This window comes from Tribolium madens, unplaced genomic scaffold, assembly GCF_015345945.1.
Source record: "Tribolium madens isolate multiple individuals breed KSU strain unplaced genomic scaffold, Tmad_KSU_1.1 Scaffold_20;HRSCAF=117;Tcas5.2_LG4, whole genome shotgun sequence".
NCBI classification, from domain to species: Eukaryota; Metazoa; Arthropoda; class Insecta; order Coleoptera; family Tenebrionidae; genus Tribolium; species Tribolium madens.
In genome coordinates, this window is record NW_025400985.1 from 5,213,431 (window position 1) to 5,234,224 (window position 20,794).

Consider the following 20,794-nt stretch of genomic DNA (forward strand, 5'->3'; position numbering starts at 1 on the left):
TGATTGTATCATAGACAATTACACTAATCTGTACATAGTCAGTCTCAAGTACATTAAGTGACTATTCATTTCAGCAAAGTTTGCTGTGATATGATTACAATTTTCATCATGACAAATCACAATTTAACTTTATTTGTAATCGCAAAATTCATATTACCATCAGAGTCGATGTGAACTTAACCGCATAAACAAACAAAATCAGTTAAAATCTTGCATAAATTTTGCCATTAAAAATGCTTCTAGTAAATGGCAGTTTAACATACGACCTGGTGGCCATTTTTGTGACTGTGCTTGCCGGATTAGTGGTTTATTATAAATGGGCTTTTACGTATTGGAAAAAACGCGATCTTGAGTATTTAGAACCTTCAATTCCCTTCGGTAATTGTGCTGATTTATTCAAAACAAAATATAACTTTGGGCAGCATCCCCGTGGATCCTACGATTATAAAAAACATCATGCAAAAGGACTTTCAACATTTCATTGATCGTGGTTTCTACGTAAATGAAGAAATTGATCCTCTGAGTGGACATCTGTTTTCTTTGGAAGGCAATAAATGGAAAAATCTTCGAGCAAAATTGACAGCAACATTCACATCAGGTAAAATGAAGATGATGTTTGAAACTATGTCAAATTGTGCAAAAAAACTTGATAATTACGTGAAAGAAGCTGCAAAACGGAAAGAAACTTTAGACGTCAAAGAAACCCTAGCACGTTTTACTACAGACGTCATTAGCTCTTATGCTTTTGGCCTCGAAAGTATTTGTCTTAAAAATCCAGACCCTGAATTTAGGTACTACGGAAAACGTACTTTCCAAAATACAACTTGGGAAAATTTGAAAAATTTAATTCAGTTCATGATGCCTATGTATCTCCTAAATTTAGTAAAATTTAAAGCCACCAAACCGGATGTGGAAAACTACATGTTGAATTTGGTGAAGAAAACTGTAGAATTTAGAGAAAAAAATAATGTTTATCGTAAAGACTTCCTCCACTTGCTGCTACAACTGAAAAATAGGGAAAGTAACAGATGACGAAACTTTCCTTGACAATAACAACAAAAGCAAAGAAGTTGCATTGACAATTAATGAATTGGCAGCACAAGTTTTTGTCTTCTTCGCCGCCGGTTCTTCAACAGCAATGACCTTCACCTTGTACGAACTGTCTCAATGAAAAAATTCAAGACAAGTTGCGTAAGGAAATCAAAATAGTATTAGATAAACATAATAATAAAATATCTTACGAGGCTCTTATGGAAATGACATACATGGAACAAGTTCTCAATGGTAATAACATTTTATAAAAATAAATAGTCCTCTAAAATTAATTTACAGAAACTTTGAGAAAATATCCACCAGTACCATTCTTGAACAGAAAATGTACCAAAGCTTATGACGTCGCCGGCATAAACCTCCATCTGGATGAAGGTACCATGGTGGTACTTCCCATTTTGGGTGTTCACTATGATCCTGAATATTACCCCGATCCATTAAAATATGACCCGGATCGCTTTTCGGAAGAAATTAAAAACAGTCGGCCACCATTCACATGGCTGCCATTTGGTGAAGGTCCAAGAATTTGTATTAGTACGACTATTTAACTGGCGAATGATAATTTTTCTAATTTTTTTTCTCAGGTTTACGTTTTGGAATGCTGCAAGCCAAAGTGGGATTAACCACTTTATTAGGAAATTACAAAGTGACGTTAAATCAAAAAACGCAAACTCCCCTGGAAATGGACTGCAAAACTTTCATCACCACTACCAAAGAAGGAATTTGGTTAGATTTTACACCTTTGAATTAAATTTTAACCAGATATCGTAAGATTGTATTAAATTAATACTGATGTTAGATGTGACAATTTATTGTTGGTGTATTATAAACATTACATACGATAAAGTACTGCATGATTTACTCTTGTTTTTAAATTAAAACTACAACAAACTTTTAACCACAAACTTCATCGTTTCATCTGTATTCCGGGTCCTCTATGATTAAATATAAACGGATGAGCATAATGTTTCAACATAGCCTTGAACCCGAATTTTGTAACGCTAAGGACATAATTAAAATTAATTATGCTGTATGTTCGTTAAAAATGGCAGTTTGCAGTGTTCTGGTTTATGAATCCTGTCCGATTTATCACTTATCAAGTCATCTACATAGGTATAATCGATAAAGTAAGATAAACATTTTACCTTCCATAAATAAAAAGGTAAAGTATATTTTTCAGTCAGTTGAATAAATTTATAGTTAACACTGTTGAATTACTGTTTACGCTATGACTTTACTTTCTACAAGTGTAATGTACGATGTTGTTGCAATTTTTACGACTCTGACAATCGGTGTAATTCTCTTTTTCAATTGGAAATATAAATATTGGGTGAATGTCGGATTACCAATTTTTCAACCAACATTCCTTTTGGGTAATACCAAAGAAGTAATGTTAGGAAGGTTAACTTTCGGTGAGCAGTTTCAAATTTTTTACAACAAGTTCAAAGCAAACGGATTCAAACATGGAGGAGTTTACTTATGTCTACAACAATTCTACATTCCGGTTGACCCAGGTATTATTAAATGTATAATGCAGAGTGATTTTCATCACTTCATGAATCATGGAAATTACGTTGACGAGGATAGTGATCCTCTTAATGGACATTTGTTTAATTTGGAAGATGCAAAATGGAAAAATATGAGAGTCAAATTAACACCTACTTTTACTTCGGGAAAAATGAAAATGATGTTTCAAACTTTGGTTGATTGTACTACCAGTCTAAAAGACATAATAGATGAAACAGCAAAAAATCATACACCTATTGAAATTAAAGATATCTTAGCTCGATTCACTACTGATATTATTGGTTCTGTTGCATTTGGTCTTAACTGTAATAGTCTGAAAAATCCGGATGATCTTTTCAGAAAATACGGCAAACGCATTTTTGAAGTGGAAGTCATAGAGAGAATAAAATTTTTAATGATGTTGTTATTTCCTGAAAAGTTATTACGAAAATTCAAACTTAGAGTAACTAAACAAGAAGTAGAAGATTTTTTCATGAAAGTAATTCGTGACACTGTCGACTATCGAGAAAAAAATAATATTTACAGAAAAGACTTTCTACATCTGCTTATTCAGCTCAAAAATCGAGGAACAGTGTCAGACGATAGTAGTCTAACAAATGATCAACAGAAAACAGACGAAAAAGGTTTGACAATGAACGAACTAGCGGCACAAGCCTTTGTTTTTTTCCTTGCCGGATTTGAAACATCGTCCACAACAATGACATTCGCATTATACGAAATAGCAAACAATCCACACATCCAGGAAAAACTGCGCGAAGAAGTAAATACAGTTTTGAAAAAACACAACGATGAACTAACATACGACGCCATGATGGAAATGACTTATATGGAAAAAAATATTTACGGTAAGATACACTTTTCTCATCAACTTATCTTAATTGAAAATTTTCAGAAACATTGCGGAAATATCCTCCTTTGCCTGTTTTGACACGCAAGTGCAATAAAGATTATACAATCCCAAATACTAGCATTCAATTAAAAAAAGGTGACATGGTTGGTATTTCAGCTTTAGGTTTACACAAAGATCCAGATTATTATCCTGACCCTGAAAAATTTGATCCTGAACGGTTTTCGGAAGAGAACAAAAGCAAAAGACCTGACTTTACCTGGATACCTTTTGGAGAAGGACCACGGCTTTGCATAGGTTAGCGACTTCAAATGAAAAAAATCATACAAATAAATGTAATTTTTAGGAATGCGATTCGGATTATTGCAAACGAAGGTCGGTCTAACAACAATTTTGAAGAACTACAAAATTAAGTTGAACAGCAAAACTAAAGTACCGCTGATAATGGATAAAAAATCGTTCATTTCATCCGCTGAAGGTGGAGTTTGGCTGGACGTTGACAAATTAAATTAGATAATGCATACAAAATATAAAAATAAATATGATAAATAAAATTTATTACTTTTGTGCACTTTAATTGTGAAAATTTTCCATTTAAGTACACATGCACTGTTGAAATGAGTAAGTACTTACTCATTTCGACATTTTGATAATTAAGTTCGTCTGAACTGATCGTATTTATTTTCCCTGTAACCCTGACGACTTACCACATTAAAAATTGCGAAACTTCAGATCTAAATACATCTTAAGCAATTTATTTTCGAACGGTTTTTGTAAAATCAAATTGTTTAGTACACATTTGTCCTTAAACATGAATACACTACTTTATAATTTCGTCTACGACTTCACTGTTCTTTTTGTAACGATTTTAATTGGTGTTCTTATTTACTACAAATGGAAATTTACATACTGGGTTAAAGTTGGTTTACCAACTCTTGCACCTACTTTTCCTTTTGGCGATACAAAAGGAGTAATGCTCGGTCATCAAACCTTCGGTGAGCAATTTCTAGAATTCTATAATAAAATTAAAACAAATGGATTTAAACACGGCGGTGTGTATTTCTGTCTCCAACAATTTTACGTCCCTGTTGACCCAGAAATTATAAAACACATCATGCAAAAAGATTTTCACCACTTCATGAACCATGGAAATTACTTTGATTCGGAAAATGATCCTCTAAGTGGTCATTTATTCAATTTAGAAGACGCAAAATGGAAAAATATGAGAGTTAATCTAACACCAACTTTTACTTCCGGAAAAATCAAAATGATGTTTCAAACATTAGCCGATTGTGCCTCTGGACTTAAACCCATTGTGGATAAAGCAGCAAAAAATCATACCTCAATAGATATCAAAGATATTTTAGCTCGATTCACCACCGACGTAATCGGTTCTGTTGCATTTGGACTCGAATGTAACAGTCTCAAACATCCAGAAGCTGAATTCCGAAAATTCGGAAAACGGATATTTGAAATTGATGTCATCGACCGGATAAAAATCCTTCTTCAACTGATCTTCCCCCGAAATATTTTACAGGCAATGAAAATGAAAACAACCAAACCGGAAGTGGAAGAATTCTTCATGAAAGCAATACGCGACACTGTGAATTACCGCGAAAAAAATAACATCTACAGAAAAGACTTCATGCATTTACTTATCCAGCTCAAAAATCGAGGAGTTGTGACAGACGATGGCAACATAACGAGCGATCAAAGTAAAACTGATAAAGCATTATCACTGAATGAACTCGCTGCACAGGCGTTTGTGTTTTTCTTAGCAGGATTTGAAACGTCATCAACGACTATGACGTTCGCTTTATATGAAATCGCAAGTAATCCTCAGATACAAGAAAAACTAAGAGAAGAAATTATAACAACATTGGCAAAATATAACGGCGAATTGAGCTATAACGCAATTATGGAACTAGGTTACATGGAAAAAGTCATACATGGTAAATAAAAAAATGAATTTATTGTAGGTGTTAAACAAAACTATGACTATTTTTAGAAACTTTGCGCAAATATCCACCTTTGCCACTACTAATTCGACAATGTACCAAAGACTATACTATACCAAACACAACAATTAGATTAAAAAAAGGCGATATGGTTGGTATTGCAGCTCAAGCTCTACATTATGATCCCGAATATCATCCTGATCCTGAAAAGTTTGATCCTGAACGATTCTCCGAAGAAAATAAAAATAAGCGACCTGATTTTACATGGATACCTTTTGGAGAAGGTCCAAGAGTTTGCATAGGTACTAGCAACTTTATTAAATAAAAAAAAAATACTAAATATTTTTCTAGGCCTGCGATTCGGAATGATTCAAAGTAAAGTAGGTCTGACAACTCTTCTCCGTAATTATAAAATTACTCTGAATAAAAAAACTAAAGTACCGTTGGAAATGGATAAAAAAGCTTTCGTTTCATCGCCTGAAGGTGGTGTCTGGTTGGACGTCCAAACGTTAGAATGAATCAGTTTAATTTATGTTTTTGTTGTCAAATAAACAGCTTATCATTGTTCTCAGCTGATATTATGTTTGTAATGATCTCGAGTCGCGGTGAATCTATGTACTTATTCATCATGACTCGCAAAAATATCGAAAGTTGTCTTGAACTCAGCGATTATCTTCCGTTGCCAAAAGCAACGGAACAATTTTACAATAAATACACATGCTGCTAGTCTGATATCACATTAGTCAACATACAACGATCAAGTAAATGTGTCTATGTTAAAGTTAATAAAATTGTGAATAATTATAAATTGGTACAATGGGTCTCTTCTCAGACTCCCTTGTTTTTGATTTAGTCACAATAATTTCTACTATTGTGGTTGTGTCAATTGCTTACTGTAAATGGAAATTATCTTATTGGAACAACACCGGTTTGCCAACCTTGTCACCAGTATTCCCATTCGGAGACACAAAAGATTTAATTCTTGGACGAAAATCTTTTGGTGAACAATTTCAAGATTTGTATAATAGAATAAGGGCCAAAGGATGGAAACATGCTGGTGTATATCTCGGCATTAAACCATTCTACCTCCCAGCTGATCCAAAAATCGTCAAACATATTTGGCAAGTTGATTTCCAACATTTCGTCAATCATGGCAATTACATAAACGAACAGGATGATCCTCTTAGTGGACACTTATTTAATTTAGAAGATGCAAAGTGGAAAGAAATGAGAGTTAAACTTACTCCTACTTTCACTTCAGGAAAAATGAAAATGATGTTTCAAACTCTCGCTGATTGTACACATGGTTTGAAGACAATTATGAATGAATATGCAACAAACGGCACTCCACTTGAAATTAAAGACATTTTGGGTCGTTTCACAACTGATATTATCGGCTCTGTTGCATTCGGTCTTGAGTGTAACAGCCTCAAAGATCCAGAATCGATTTTCAGAAAATACGGAAAAAAAGTATTCAAAATAGAAGGATGGGAAAGAATAAAAGTTTTGTTGCAATTCGCTTTGCCTCACAGTTTGTTGCGTGCGATAAAATTCAAAGGAACAAAATCGGAGGTTGAAAATTTTTTCATGAAAGTAGTGAATGATACAATTGACTACAGAGAAAAAAACCAAATATACAGGAAAGACTTTATGCATTTGTTGCTACAGTTAAAAAATCGAGGTAAAATCACTGATGACGAAAAAATCATTCAAGAGAATGGAAAAACTGGTGAAAAAGCTTTGACAGTAAATGAAGTCGCGGCACAAGTTTTTGTATTTTTCATTGCTGGATTTGAAACGTCTTCTACTCTTATGACATTTACTCTTTATGAACTAGCAATGAATCCTGAAATTCAAGAAAAACTTCGTGAAGAAATAAACACAGTTCTGGCTAAACATGACAATAAAATAACGTATGAAGGAATGATGGAAATGACGTATATGGAAAAGGTTTTGCACGGTAAAATTTGTTTTCACTCATTTTCTTTTTGATTATTGTTTTTTTTTAATTTCAGAATCTTTAAGAAAACATCCACCCATACCATTTATGTTCAGAAAGTGTACAAAAGACTACACCATTCCTGAAACGTCCGTCAAACTAAGCAAAGGGGACGACGTTGGTCTCTCTATTGTAGGAATACATAACGATCCTGAATATTACCCAAATCCTGAAAAATTCATTCCTGAAAGATTCAATGAAGAAAATAAACATGCAAGACCCCCTTTTACATGGCTTCCATTCGGTGAAGGACCAAGAATTTGTATTGGTAAGTTACCTTTAACTGCAAAAGTCTAAAATACTAAAATAACATTATTTCAAGGTTTGCGATTTGGAATGTTACAAAGCAAAGTTGGATTAACAGCGCTTTTGAAGAACTACAAAATATCACTAAGTTCGAAAACTAAATTGCCTATAGAATTAGAAAAAGGTGGACTGGTTAGATCAGTAGAAGGGGGCATGTGGCTAAATGTTGAGAAAGTAAAGTAAATTTCGCTAGAAAGAGATTCCTATGTATTTCTATGTTATGTAATATTTTTTTTATAAGCACATATTTAAATTACATATTTAAAGTTAGCCGTCAAGGTTGTATTTCATTACCACAATTACAGTAAATAAACAAATCGTGCAGGGACCCACAATACGTATTGTCTGTTGTCTTAGTTTAAAAAAAAACTGTTGATCAAGTATAATCAAGTTGCTTAGGATGATAAACAAAAACATTATTCTAACATATTTATCAGTAGATATGAGTATAAAAACAGATAGTAATGATTTTCAAATAACAGTCATCACTCGCAAATTCAAGGTAAATGACTTAGTGGAGTGCTATTATTGTGCAAAGTTTTAAAAATATTTTTAACCACAATGACAATCATCACAGAATCCCTTATTTTCGATATCGTTACAATTATTTCAACAATTGTAGTGGTGACAATCGCTTTTTATAAATGGAGGCTAACCTACTGGGACCGTGTAGGGTTACCAACTTTGTCACCTATACCATTTTTCGGTGACACGAAAGAGGTAATGTTGGGACGTTCAACTTTTGGTGAGCAGTTTCAAGATCTATACAAAAAATTTAGAGCAAAGGGTCACAAACATGGAGGTGTTTACCTTGGAAACAAACCATTTTACCTTCCTACTGACCCTGAAATTATTAAACATATCTGGCAAAAAGATTTCCAACATTTCGTTAATCATGGCAATTATTTCGACGAAGAGGCCGATCCACTAAGTGGACATTTGTTCAATTTAGAAGATGCAAAGTGGAAAAATATGAGAGTGAAACTAACCCCGACTTTTACCTCTGGAAAGATGAAGATGATGTTTCAGACTTTGGCTGACTGTACACATGGTCTTAAAGACATTATGGATGAAGGTGCATCCAGTGGTAGTCCTGTTGATATTAAAGAAATTTTAGGCCGTTTTACAACTGATATTATTGGATCGGTCGCTTTCGGTCTTGAGTGTAACAGTCTCAAAGACCCAAATACATCATTCAGAAAGTACGGAAAAAAGATATTTGAAGTAAGTCCAGGGCGTAGACTTAAACTCTTCATGCAATTCATCCTACCAGAAAGTGTTCTACATGCTCTGAAATTCAAAGTAACACCAGATGATGTTGAGACGTTTTTTATGAAAGTAATTCGAGATACAGTGAGTTACAGAGAAAAAAATAACATATATAGGAAGGACTTCTTGCATATGTTAATACAACTGAAAAATCGTGGAACAGTGACAGATGATGATAAAATAATTGAAGACAATGGTAAAACTGGAGAGAAAGCACTGACAATTAATGAACTTGCCGCTCAGTCGTTCGTCTTTTTTGCGGCTGGGTTTGAAACGTCTTCCACAACTATGACATTTGCTTTGTTGGAATTAGCGCTCAATCAGAATGTTCAAGAAAAAGTCAGAGAAGAAATAAACACTATTTTAGCCAAATCTAACGGTGAATTAACTTACCAAGCAATCATGGAAATGAGTTATATGGATAAAGTTTTGCACGGTAAAATTTTTGTCAATCGTATTTCACTTCTCTAATCTCAATAATTTCAGAAACTCTGAGAAAGTATCCTCCTGTACCATTTTTAACCCGTCGATGTACAAAGGACTACACCATTCCTAAAACATCCATCAAACTCAGAAAAGGAGACCATGTTGGTGTCTCCATTGTAGGCATACAAAACGATCCTGAGTATTATCCTGATCCTGAAAAATTCATTCCTGAACGATTCAATGAAGAAAATAAAAATTCGAGACATCCTTTTACGTGGATGCCATTTGGTGAAGGACCGAGAATATGTATTGGTAAGTTTAGTAAACATTCTTTGACCGACTGATTTATAAAACAACTTCCAGGCTTACGATTTGGTATGTTACAAAGCAAAGTCGGACTGACTGCACTTTTGAAAGATTACAAAATAACATTAAGCTCGAAGACTAAACTACCAATAGAAATGGAGAAATCTTCTTTCATTACATCAGTAAATGGAGGTGTATGGTTGAATATTGAGAAGCTGAATTAAATTATAATTTGGTGCAATTTCATCAAAAATTACAAATAGTTTTTTATTAAATTTATAATTTGTCTACTTTAGCTATAAATTATGAACTCAAAATGGTTACAAATAAATGACTATAAATTTTATGTTATCAGTTTACAACACATAATTTCTAATTACAATCCTTGTACTTGTATCAACTATCTCTGATCGTTCTCCATAACTGTATATTTTAACAAATTTATGGTTATTTGAGAGGAGTATTAAGAAAAAATCTAAAAATAAGTAAATAATAGACGAAAAAGAAAAAAAAATGACAAAGAAAAATGTTATTTAGAAAATATTTACTTGTAAAGAAAACTAATTAAATAAAATTAATCAAAACTGACCTAAAACAATATCATAATTATATGCGTAAGAACATTTATTAAAAAGAGTTTCCCATAAATATGAAACAATATTTGAAACCTCAAACCTACTGATAAGAATTTTACAGCCTTCGAAATTTAGCTATAGAAATATGTTTTTTTTTTTTTTGTAATAACTTCAAAACTATTTGACCAAATATTATAAAATTTGGAAAAGATACCTGCGTGAATATGCCCTTTAAACTGGTAACCACAAAAACGCTAAATATCTACTCAATTTTCGGTTGCTGCAGTTGTGGGTCACATTTTCTGTGTTTTTTCGTTTTTTTAACACTTATTAACTCTCAACACTAATTTTTTATTGCTCAAGTCGATAGAGTAATCAATTTATAATAAAAAACACATAATCTTTTATACTTACCACCAAAAAAACCATTTCAAATACAATGTAATTTAAAAAATTAGAACTGCACACCACTAAAAGAAGAAGTATGAATTTTAACGTATTGGTTCCATTCGGTAGGTATTTCATGATTTTAAGGATACAAATGGATGATAGAATCACTTAAATCTTTAAAACAAGGAGGCATTTATTTATTAATTTGTCTCTCAAGGACAAAATGGCACCAGAATACTTTTTTTAATCACATTTATTCATTATTTATTTGCACCACTTTGTAATAACAACTTTGTTATAATTAATTCAATTACGTTTGCTTTTTGTGCAAATTTCGTAAATCCTTAGCAGTAGTTAAAGCACAAGTTCTTATACCAACATGATTTTATAAGTGACTTAAAGTTCAAATATTACTTCATATTTATGGAATACTCAGAATTACCATCACATTGCGTTTTCTTAATTTATTCATATCATAAAACTAACAAAGTTTTATCATTTTTCACATAAATTAAAACAATAGTATAAAAATATGTTAAAAATATTATCACAAGACTTTTAACCTTCAGTAGTTATCGTTAATACATGTCGACAATTGGGTAAGTAGGTATTTCCCTAAAAATAAACAATAACTGATCACAAACGAATAATTTCAACAGCTTCAATATGACCTTTTTTACAAACAATCTTGTGTATGATATAGTTGCGGTGTTTGCTCTAGTACTAATCGCTGTAAGTACTTATTTTAAATGGCATTTATCGTATTGGAATCGTCTAGGAGTTCCAAGCCTCAAACCAGTTTTATTTTTCGGAGATACGAAAAATCTTTTTCTTTCAAAATGCACTATTGGAGAACAATTTAGAGAATTTTATAACAACTTTAAATCAAAAGGTTACAAACACGGTGGAATTTTCTTTGGGCCAAAACCTTTCTACATACCAATAGATCTAGAAATTATCAAACATATTCTACAAAAAGATTTTCAACATTTCATGGATCATGGATTTTATATAAACGAGGAAGATGATCCTTTAAGTGCTCATCTTCTAAATTTGGAAGATATTAAATGGAAAAACATGAGAGCGAAACTAACTCCGACTTTTACTTCTGGAAAAATGAAAATAATGTTTCAAACTTTATCCGATTGTACTATTGGTTTAATAAAAGTTATGAACGATTCAGCTATAAAACATACCTCTGTTGATATCAAAGATGTTTTTGGTCGTTTCACAACAGATATCATCGCGTCTGTTGCTTTTGGTCTAGAGTGTAACAGTCTCGAAAACCCTGACGCGGAATTTAGAAGATACGGTAGAAGAGTCTTCGAAATTGGTTTCTTTGACAGAATCAAAACTCTTTTAACATTCGCCATTCCTCACCCTGTCCTCCGATTCTTCAGGTTTAAATTTAACAAATCTGACGTCGAATTTTTTTTTATAAAAGCCATTAGTGAAACAGTCAACTACCGAGAAGCCAACAACATATATCGCAAAGATTTTATGCATTTGTTGTTACAATTGAAAAACCACGGTTCTGTCACAGATGATGAAAATATAACTAGTGACAAAGATAATGAGACAAAAGCTCTAACTTTGAACGAACTCGCAGCACAAGCTTTTGTTTTCTTCTTAGCCGGATTTGAGACATCATCGACGGCAATGACTTGGGCGTTGTACGAATTGGCGATGAATCAAGAGATTCAACAAAAATTAAGACACGAAATAAACGATGTTTTGAACAAACACAACAACAAATTAACATATGAAGCAATGATGGATATGCCTTACATGGAAAAAGTGATTCACGGTAACAACTTAATTTTCTTTAACAAAATCACAATTAAACTCTTTCCAGAAACTTTACGAAAATACCCTCCCATACCAGTTCTAACAAGAAAGTGCACCAAAGATTACACTATTCCTAACACTTCTATTCAACTAAATCGAGGTGTTTCAGTCTCTATTCCCGTTTTGGCACTTCACAATGATCCTGAATATTATCCAAATCCCGAAAAATTCGATCCTGATCGTTTCAGTGAAGATAATGTTAAGGCTAGACATGGATTCACATGGCTTCCTTTTGGAGAAGGGCCACGAATTTGTATTGGTAAAATTATTTTTAACTATTTGTTAAAAAAATAATAATTTTTTTTTCAGGTTTAAGATTCGGACTATTACAAAGTAAAGTTGGATTGACCGCAATTTTGAAACATTATGAAATCAAATTGAGCAATAAAACGAAACTTCCGGTAATATTGAATCCCCGATCGTTTATCACTTCAGCAAAAGATAGCATTTGGTTAGATGTGAAAAAAATAGATTAAAAGTTTTTGGCAAAATGTATTGTTATGTACTTGATAATGATTGGTGATAGAGGTAAATAAATATTATTCAAAAACCGATTTAAAACATTGTTGCTATCATTTGAAAAAATTTAATGATAATATTAGAGTAATCGTATATTTGTTTAATCATTCACACATTTCTAAAAATAACTTCACATTGAAGGTTAATTACAATACAAGTTTCTATAGAGTTTCACTTGCCTCACAAATAGTAACCAAACGATGACAGCAAAATTTGTTGCCTTATCAATTTATCAGGAATTTCATAACGTCACACAATTTGAGTTATATAAAAGCGTTTTAGTTGATATTGTTTAGTTAGTTGTTTTATCAGATACATGTGAGTTTTCACAACACTGTAAGTTTTCTCCTATAAATAAACTGGTTAAAAATAACAATTTTCATAGAGATGGCTTTAATAACAGATAACCTTACATTCGATCTAGTTGCAGTCCTGGCAACAATTCTAGTTGGCATAATTGCCTACTTAAAATGGCAATTATCGTACTGGGATCGACTAGGTATACCAAGTTTAAATCCTGTTTTATTTTTCGGCGATATCAAAGACTTTATTCTTGCAAAATGTACCCTGGGTGAGAAATTTAAGGAATTTTATGGCAAATTTAAATCAAAAGGCTACAAACATGGGGGAGTTTTCTTTGGCCCGAAACCCTTCTATATGCCAATAGATCCAGAACTTGTTAAACATATTATGCAAAAAGATTTCCAACATTTTGTAAACCACGGAAATTACATGAATGAAAAAGATGATCCTCTTAGTGGACACCTTTTCAACTTAGAAGATACAAAGTGGAGAAACATGCGAATTAAACTAACGCCGACTTTTACTTCCGGAAAAATGAAGATGATGTTCCAAACTTTGGCGGATTGTACTCAAGGTCTTAAAGAAATTATGGACAATTCAGCCTTAAATCATGCTCCGGCTGACATCAAAGACATTCTTGGTCGTTTTACTACTGATATCATCGGATCAGTTGCTTTTGGTATTGAATGTAACAGTCTTAAAGACCCTAACGCTGAGTTTAGAAAATATGGCCGAAAAGTCTTCGAAGTTGGATTTATTGACAGAATTAAAACAATCTGCATAATTTCACTACCTCATCCAGTACTTCGATTCTTCAAAATTAAATTTACTAAATCTGATGTCGAAAAATTCTTCATGAATGCTATTCGAGACACCGTCAACTATCGAGAGAAAAATAACATATATCGTAGAGATTTCATGCATCTATTGCTTCAATTAAAAAATCGCGGTTTCATCACCGATGATGAAAATGTAATAGATGATAAGGGAAACGTAAAAGAAAATGCTTTGACTCTAAACGAACTCTCAGCACAAGCTTTCGTTTTCTTCTTGGCTGGCTTTGAAACATCATCGACGACAATGACTTGGGCCTTATACGAATTGGCAACCAATCAGGACGTACAAGAAAAGTTAAGAAAAGACATAAATAATGTTTTGAGCAAACACGACAATAAACTGACTTATGACGCAATGATGGAAATGACCTACATGGAAAAAGTTATTCACGGTAAAAAAATATTATCTTTTTCTACTAAATTAAAACCGACTTTTTTTAGAAACTTTGCGCAAATATCCTCCGCTACCAATTTTGACGAGAAGATGCAACAAGGATTATACAATTCCCAATACTTCTATTACACTAAAGCAAGGTACTGCGGTCGGTATTCCAGTTTTGGCACTACACACCGATCCCGATTACTATTCGAACCCGGAAAAATTTGATCCTGAACATTTCAGTGAAGAAAATGTCAAGGCTAGGCCCAATTTCACTTGGCTTCCTTTTGGTGACGGACCTAGAGTTTGTATTGGTATGATTATTTCTGTCCTGGTTAAAGTTTTCTAAAACTATGTCTTTTAGGTTTGAGATTCGGAATGCTACAAAGCAAAGTCGGTTTGACCGTACTTTTGAAGAATTATAAAATCAAACTCAGTAACAAAACAGAACTTCCCATCAAATTAGATCCAAAATCTTTTATTACCACGGCTAAAGGTGGAATTTGGTTGGATGTAGAAAAGTTGGACTAGAAAAATATTAATGTTTTTGCATATAACATAAACACTTGAATTTTTTTCTTATTAAACTGCAAAGGATTGACATTAATCATTACATTTATAAAATGCTATGTGTACACCTAATATGTGATTATAATAAAAAAATTTAAAGATAATTTCTGTTTATTAGTAAAATACCCAAGGGCTTAGTAACACGTATTGTATCACTAAGTAGGTACATCTTACACACGAAAAATTTAGATATTGTTGCAAAACAAGATTATTTTTACAATGTCGATTAAAGTTAGTTACGTGTTTAAATGGTTAAAGGTAACAAAAAGGTACAACATCGGTTCAGCAATTCTAACATAAACGAATATTTCCTGGACAATGTTTTGCTGCTGTTTTCATAAAAAAAGTATGTATGATTAAAGAAAAAAAAAACGAAAATAACTTTTTTGCAGCATGACTTTCAAAATCAGTTTTTATATATAAAATAAGTTTTCTGTTTCAAAGATATTTCAATTGTATACTGTATTTACACATCATGAAGTTGGAGAAAGTTTCAAAATTTTACAACAGTGTCAAAACAAAAATATCTTTATTTATACAAAACGAGATTATTGTGTGCGTTTTCATTTTACGGTGTATGTGTCAATTAATAGTTAAAAAATGATTGAAAAAATGAGTGAAGTGAAAATGAAATCTACAATCAACAATTACTTGTATCGTGCTTTGGTACAAATCTTCTGTGTTTCAAAAAAGTGAATGTGATTTCGGCAAGAATATTTCAAAATCCTATAAGATGCAAATTACACGAATATTTTGTTCAATAATTTGGTGAAAATTGTATAAGACAGTAACACACACCGTCCGAAATACAGAATAAATTGTTCTTTTGTAATAAAATATTCATTAAAATTAATTTGCAACTTTTTATTTTAACATAAATAATTTGATAATTTATGTTACGTATTACCTATTTATTAAAAATAAACAATCGAAATTGTAATAACATGGTTTTTATAACTACTGTTGCTGAACGGAGATTGAGATAAGTTTTATCATAGTCACATAGAAATTGCCATGAAATCGAAAGTGAGAGAAAGTACACTCTTCAGCATGACTCAACATTATTATGAGTGTGCATTCGCAGTATTGTTTCTTATCTTATCTTTCAACGAGAAAATTGTAAACACAATAAAAAAACTAAAAATATATAAAATCTTGGTGTGTTAAATACGAGTATAATAACATTTATAACTTGCTGATATACAAATTTAATTTTGTCATTAAATGCAGTCAATAACAAATTAATTACCTAAAGCAGTACTGCAATAAGTGCTAACACATCTGGGACAAGTAAGTAAACTACAAAAACTGGTTTCTTTTCCACAGTAAATGAAGTCAGTCATTGGTGGGTGTGAATTATAATAACCTTCAACAACCTAATGTAGCTGGGCTTTTGCGTCGATCAGTCGTATCTGATGAAAATGTATGTCAGTGACTAAACCTAGGCTAAAGTTCTATCAGTACCTCTTAACGCGTTTAAGGTCACTAACAATTTAGACCAGAAGACAGTTTAAGTGAGATAAGTACTAAAGAAAGAAATATACATTTGAAAAAAGCATGTAACTTCTCTCAAATTTTTTTCTTATAACATTTTTTTAAAATTTTTTACTTTAAGCATTGTAGTCGGCATAATAACAATATTTACAACATTGCTCGCCAACCACCGCATTTTTCAAATGGAAATTCACATTTTGGAAAGACCCTAATACTTTATTTCCAAGATAGGGGAGAAGAGTCATCGAATTAACCAGAGAAAGAATTTCTCCAATTTTTTCTACCTAACCCTGCAATGTAATCCCTCAAATTTAGAGTAATTAACAAGATTTTTTCATGAAAACGGTCCGAGACACGGTAGTGTCCAGAGAAAAACACATTTATCGCAAAGATTTAATCCATTTAGTTCTTCAACTTAAAAACAGAGGAACAGTGACTGATGATGAGACAATAATGCATCAGAATGATCAAAAACAAGAACCCACTTTCACAACCATAAACTTGCGGTCTTTTGAAACTCCATCAACTACCATGACTTTTGCTTTTTATAAACTCGGTACAAATTAAGACATTAAAAAAAATTAAGAAATGTTTGTACAGTAGTAGGTATGTACTTGGAAAACACAACAACGAACTAATTTATAATATGCAATTATGGAAATGACGTACATTGATCAAGTTTTAAATGGTAAATATATATTTAAATTTTTCTTTAACTTATTATTATGTATTGTGTTTATAGAAATTTTAAGAAAATATTCTCCACTACCAATTTTATTGAGACAATGTAATTACAAAAATTCGTATTCCAAAAAGAGTTGATGTTGCTATCACAACTTTGGCGTTAGACCGTGATTTAGAATTTTACCTAAATCCTGATGTTTTCGATCTTGAACATTTTAATGAAGAAAATAAGTAAGCAAGAACACCGTTTACGTGGCTTCCGTTCAAAGACGGGCCCAGAATTTGTATTGGTACGTTTTGGTATATCTACTAAACAAAAGCAATTTTTAACGACAATTCCATAGGTTTACGTTTCGGAATTATGCAAAGTAAAGTCGGTCTTTGCAGCTTTACTAAAGAATTACAGTCACTTTAAATAAGAAGACCATTCTTCCGTTGCAATTAAGCAAAAAGTTTTATTATAGTGACAGAAGACGGAGTTTGGTTCAACATTAAAAAATTAATACCTAATTTAAAAACAGATGATATAATTTTTAACACCATTTGTTTAGTTATGAAATTTCAAATTCGAAGTGGGCTATTTTTTCTTAAGACGGAGGTAAAAATTTCAAAGTCGATGTTAAAACTTATCAACAAACATGTAAATTGGTTTGTTTATATTAATTTTTGGACTGAAGATGGCAAGATGTCTTGACGAAACTAGTTTCCCAGTTTAATCAAATTCTAACAAATACATTTTAATTTGAGGGTTCGACTTTGAATTTTTTAGTATTTGTTTGATTAAAAATTACTAAAATTACAGAAAGGTATGAGAACATCCTGTTCATTACAAACCGACGTGCATATTTGGTTGCCAGCATTATCACAGAAATTCTGCATTTATTTCTACTCAGAGAATTTTATAAGCGTGTGCTCTTTGTAAAGTTAGAAAAACCCATTAAAAGAATAAGTGCAAGTGGCACTTTTAGCAAAAGACATGTTAAAGAATTTGAGTGCATTTGCAGTGAGTGCTGATTAGTTGTAATACTTAGTTCAAGTGTACATTTGGCAAGTGGAAATCGGAAAGTTCACTAATTGTCAAGTCCACCACGTCCGCTTGAAATGTAAGAAATAATAATATAATACTAATAAAGAACAACAACTCGAATGTAACTTTTGCTTGTTTTTAAAACAAAACATTTATTATATTGCATAAGTGTTACTTACGATTGTCACTAGGTGCTGTATTGAAAGACCTTTCTTACCTGTAACAAAAAAATAATTATATTATTTTTGCTAAGTAAATGTGTGTTGGAGCATTTAAATACATACAGTGATGATTTTATTTTGCTGAACATCAACACTATTAACCCCATGTTTAATTTTCAAAAAAACATATCAATACCATTACAAGCAATTACAACATATTCAATGTTAGTAACAAGTGATCAATGTATTGACACAAATATTCAAAAACTGAACATAAACACGCATATTCATCGAAATAAAATCCTCACTGTATATGTAGAAATACGATATTTTTTCTTAAAATTATTTTTACGAAAATGTTATTTAAGTCTGATTTTGTAATTTGTAAAAATCAAACAATAAATTAGTTCTAGTTTCGTTATTTTAAGGTTTACAATAAAAATTATTCAATGATGTGATTAGATTACTGAAAAATGCAGGTTATAGTAATTGGCAATGTTGCTTTTTCACAGACAAACAAAACAGTGTTTATCAGCACCAAAAAAAAGACTAGAGTTACAAAACGGGTGGATATTTTTCTATCATTCACTCTCCCAGAATAATATTTTTATTTAAATATGAATATTTGGAAAATTTCCTTACCGTTTCCTCGTATGTAAGAAAAAGTAAACAAACGCAAATGCGTTTTACGTGCAATGTTTTTCCACTTAATAAAACAAACTGAGGAAATTCGTAAAAGCGGCTTAAAGTGTACGTGTACGTTTTCCATTAGTTCATCGACGAATGAAATCGCTAAATTAGTTGCCGTCTATTTTATCCTTTCGACCTAAAAATCAAGAATATATCCATCGATGTTTTCGTCAAACGGCCGCGATATTTCCTTTTCCCAAATGGTTTGCTTTTCGTTGAAATTCTCGTTTGTTTAGCTTTCTTCTGATCGACTTATTTCACGGCTCGCAAATTTCAAACGTCCCTGCGACTCCCTTATCAAAGACAAAAATATTGCTTGATTTTTTTATTTTCCATTAAAGAGATCCACGTGCGTGCAAGCTTCCGAGATTGAAGTTTCGCACAACTCTCGTAAAGTTATCAAAATTTTTCGGCAAAACGGTAAATCAAACAGTGTGTAAAGCATGTAGCTTGACGTTTTATTAACACATAATGAGCAGAACCGCATATTAAAAGAGCTTGCCTTTGTAAGTGTGAATGTATTTAGGTGGACATAAATATGGTCTCTTGGAAATATAGGCACGCAAAGGGCAGAACGCGACGTCGTCTTATCGTCTAGTTAAATCTTTGACCATTGTGAAATTAATTACATCACATAAATCATGTTGAATAATTTATTTCCACATATACCCCACACGCTCCATATTCTGTCCATGATGAAAACAAGTCAGTTATAAACAACCACTCTGTGTTTATCTTGTTTTTCACCTCGTTCTAATCACGGCCTAATCTGTTTCGCCTCACGCGAATAATTTACAAACACTTTACCACTAAATGTTTTTAAAATTCTGATTTGATTGGCTAAAGTGTCACTACATCGACAAAAAAAATCCCTTGGGCCCGTTGAAAGGCAATAAGTCAGATTTTTAGTGGGCTACAACAGCAAGTTGTGCGGTCATGTAGTTGTTGCCGAAGGCTATGAACATATATTGCGGACAGCATCGTAAAGTTGCTCGATGCGGTCGGCCGGGGTTTTCAGCGCTCCGGGCGGCTGTTGGCAAGCCTGCACGTCAATCACACGCGCCGTCAGTCCACATTTGATGTGACATTACGACCAGTCCTTCAGGACATACCAACCACCTACCACTACATCGCAACCCCGAGCTAATGATAATGTCTGTTGTTGTTTTCATTGTTTTATTGCGCCAACATGTGTCTCCGCTCGTAACAACGAAACATTACTTCGGGAAAGAGCCATCGGACTATTATTCCATAGATACATCGTGCCTCTTTGACCCATAAAACCATACGACGAAAATTGCATCAATCATACTTAGATTACGCGAAATTTATAGCACAAAAGTTTGTCAGACTTCTTTCATAAGCTTTCAAGACAGAAGAAGCAAACAGTGTGGATATTGTTCAAAAAATATATGTAGCCAATCAGATTTCCAGTTTGTTATAATAAATTACATTCGGTAATAATTACAAATTTTTAGATTCACAAACTCTACAAACAAGAAAAACTAGACTTTAAAAAATAACTACTCAAACTTGCAAAGCTCGTAACATTATCGCACATTAATTTTACATCAAGTAGATTTCTTTTTTTATAAGATTAGAAAATTGTAAAAAAGATTTTCTTTTGCTA

At 32.4% G+C, this 20,794-nt stretch overlaps 6 protein-coding genes, 1 long non-coding RNA gene and 1 pseudogene across 16 annotated transcripts in view; 7 read left to right on the forward strand and 1 right to left on the reverse strand.

The window, feature by feature from the left end:
- LOC123005371 (uncharacterized protein CG43867) overlaps window positions 1-20,794 on the reverse strand; it is an 82,731-nt gene that overhangs the window by 28,433 nt on the left and 33,504 nt on the right. The gene's annotated exons all lie outside the window — the stretch shown is intronic.
- Window positions 85-1,901, forward strand: LOC123005379 (annotated as a pseudogene).
- Window positions 2,066-4,001, forward strand: LOC123005376 (probable cytochrome P450 6a23). 2 transcript variants are annotated; one of them, XM_044399100.1, is made up of 4 exons: window positions 2,066-2,177; window positions 2,231-3,422; window positions 3,470-3,721; window positions 3,771-4,001. In XM_044399100.1, exons 2-4 carry the CDS (start codon window positions 2,279-2,281, stop codon window positions 3,935-3,937), a joined length of 1,563 nt encoding a protein of 520 aa, XP_044255035.1. In that variant the 5' UTR covers window positions 2,066-2,177; window positions 2,231-2,278; the 3' UTR covers window positions 3,938-4,001. The 2 variants fall into 2 exon arrangements, with proteins under 2 accessions (XP_044255035.1, XP_044255036.1); XM_044399101.1 differs by having other exon boundaries at window positions 2,110-2,177; window positions 2,219-3,422.
- Window positions 4,236-5,949, forward strand: LOC123005377 (probable cytochrome P450 6a14). Of its 2 annotated transcripts, XM_044399103.1 has the most exons (4): window positions 4,327-5,139; window positions 5,206-5,376; window positions 5,433-5,684; window positions 5,734-5,949. In XM_044399103.1, the coding sequence occupies exons 1-4, from the start codon at window positions 4,398-4,400 to the stop codon at window positions 5,898-5,900; spliced, it is 1,332 nt and encodes a 443-aa protein (XP_044255038.1). In that variant the 5' UTR covers window positions 4,327-4,397; the 3' UTR covers window positions 5,901-5,949. The 2 variants fall into 2 exon arrangements, with proteins under 2 accessions (XP_044255037.1, XP_044255038.1); XM_044399102.1 differs by having other exon boundaries at window positions 4,236-5,376.
- LOC123005904 lies at window positions 6,143-10,034 on the forward strand. The gene is made up of 6 exons (XM_044399964.1): window positions 6,143-7,342; window positions 7,398-7,649; window positions 7,704-7,861; window positions 8,198-9,392; window positions 9,443-9,694; window positions 9,746-10,034. The coding sequence occupies exons 1-6, from the start codon at window positions 6,199-6,201 to the stop codon at window positions 9,910-9,912; spliced, it is 3,168 nt and encodes a 1,055-aa protein (XP_044255899.1). The 5' UTR covers window positions 6,143-6,198; the 3' UTR covers window positions 9,913-10,034.
- On the forward strand, window positions 11,216-12,977 carry LOC123005374 (cytochrome P450 6A1-like). The gene is made up of 4 exons (XM_044399097.1): window positions 11,216-11,252; window positions 11,313-12,460; window positions 12,509-12,760; window positions 12,811-12,977. Exons 1-4 carry the CDS (start codon window positions 11,239-11,241, stop codon window positions 12,975-12,977), a joined length of 1,581 nt encoding a protein of 526 aa, XP_044255032.1. The 5' UTR covers window positions 11,216-11,238.
- On the forward strand, window positions 13,215-15,212 carry LOC123005375 (cytochrome P450 6A1-like). The gene is made up of 4 exons (XM_044399099.1): window positions 13,215-13,356; window positions 13,406-14,551; window positions 14,601-14,852; window positions 14,903-15,212. Exons 2-4 carry the CDS (start codon window positions 13,408-13,410, stop codon window positions 15,067-15,069), a joined length of 1,563 nt encoding a protein of 520 aa, XP_044255034.1. The 5' UTR covers window positions 13,215-13,356; window positions 13,406-13,407; the 3' UTR covers window positions 15,070-15,212.
- LOC123005384 lies at window positions 16,278-18,770 on the forward strand. Of its 3 annotated transcripts, none has more exons than XR_006412743.1 (4): window positions 16,278-17,290; window positions 17,345-17,576; window positions 17,631-18,034; window positions 18,089-18,770. It is a non-coding gene; the product is annotated as an uncharacterized LOC123005384 (long non-coding RNA). The 3 variants fall into 3 exon arrangements; XR_006412742.1 differs by having other exon boundaries at window positions 16,280-16,667; window positions 16,724-17,290; window positions 17,631-18,770; XR_006412741.1 differs by having other exon boundaries at window positions 16,281-17,290; window positions 17,631-18,770.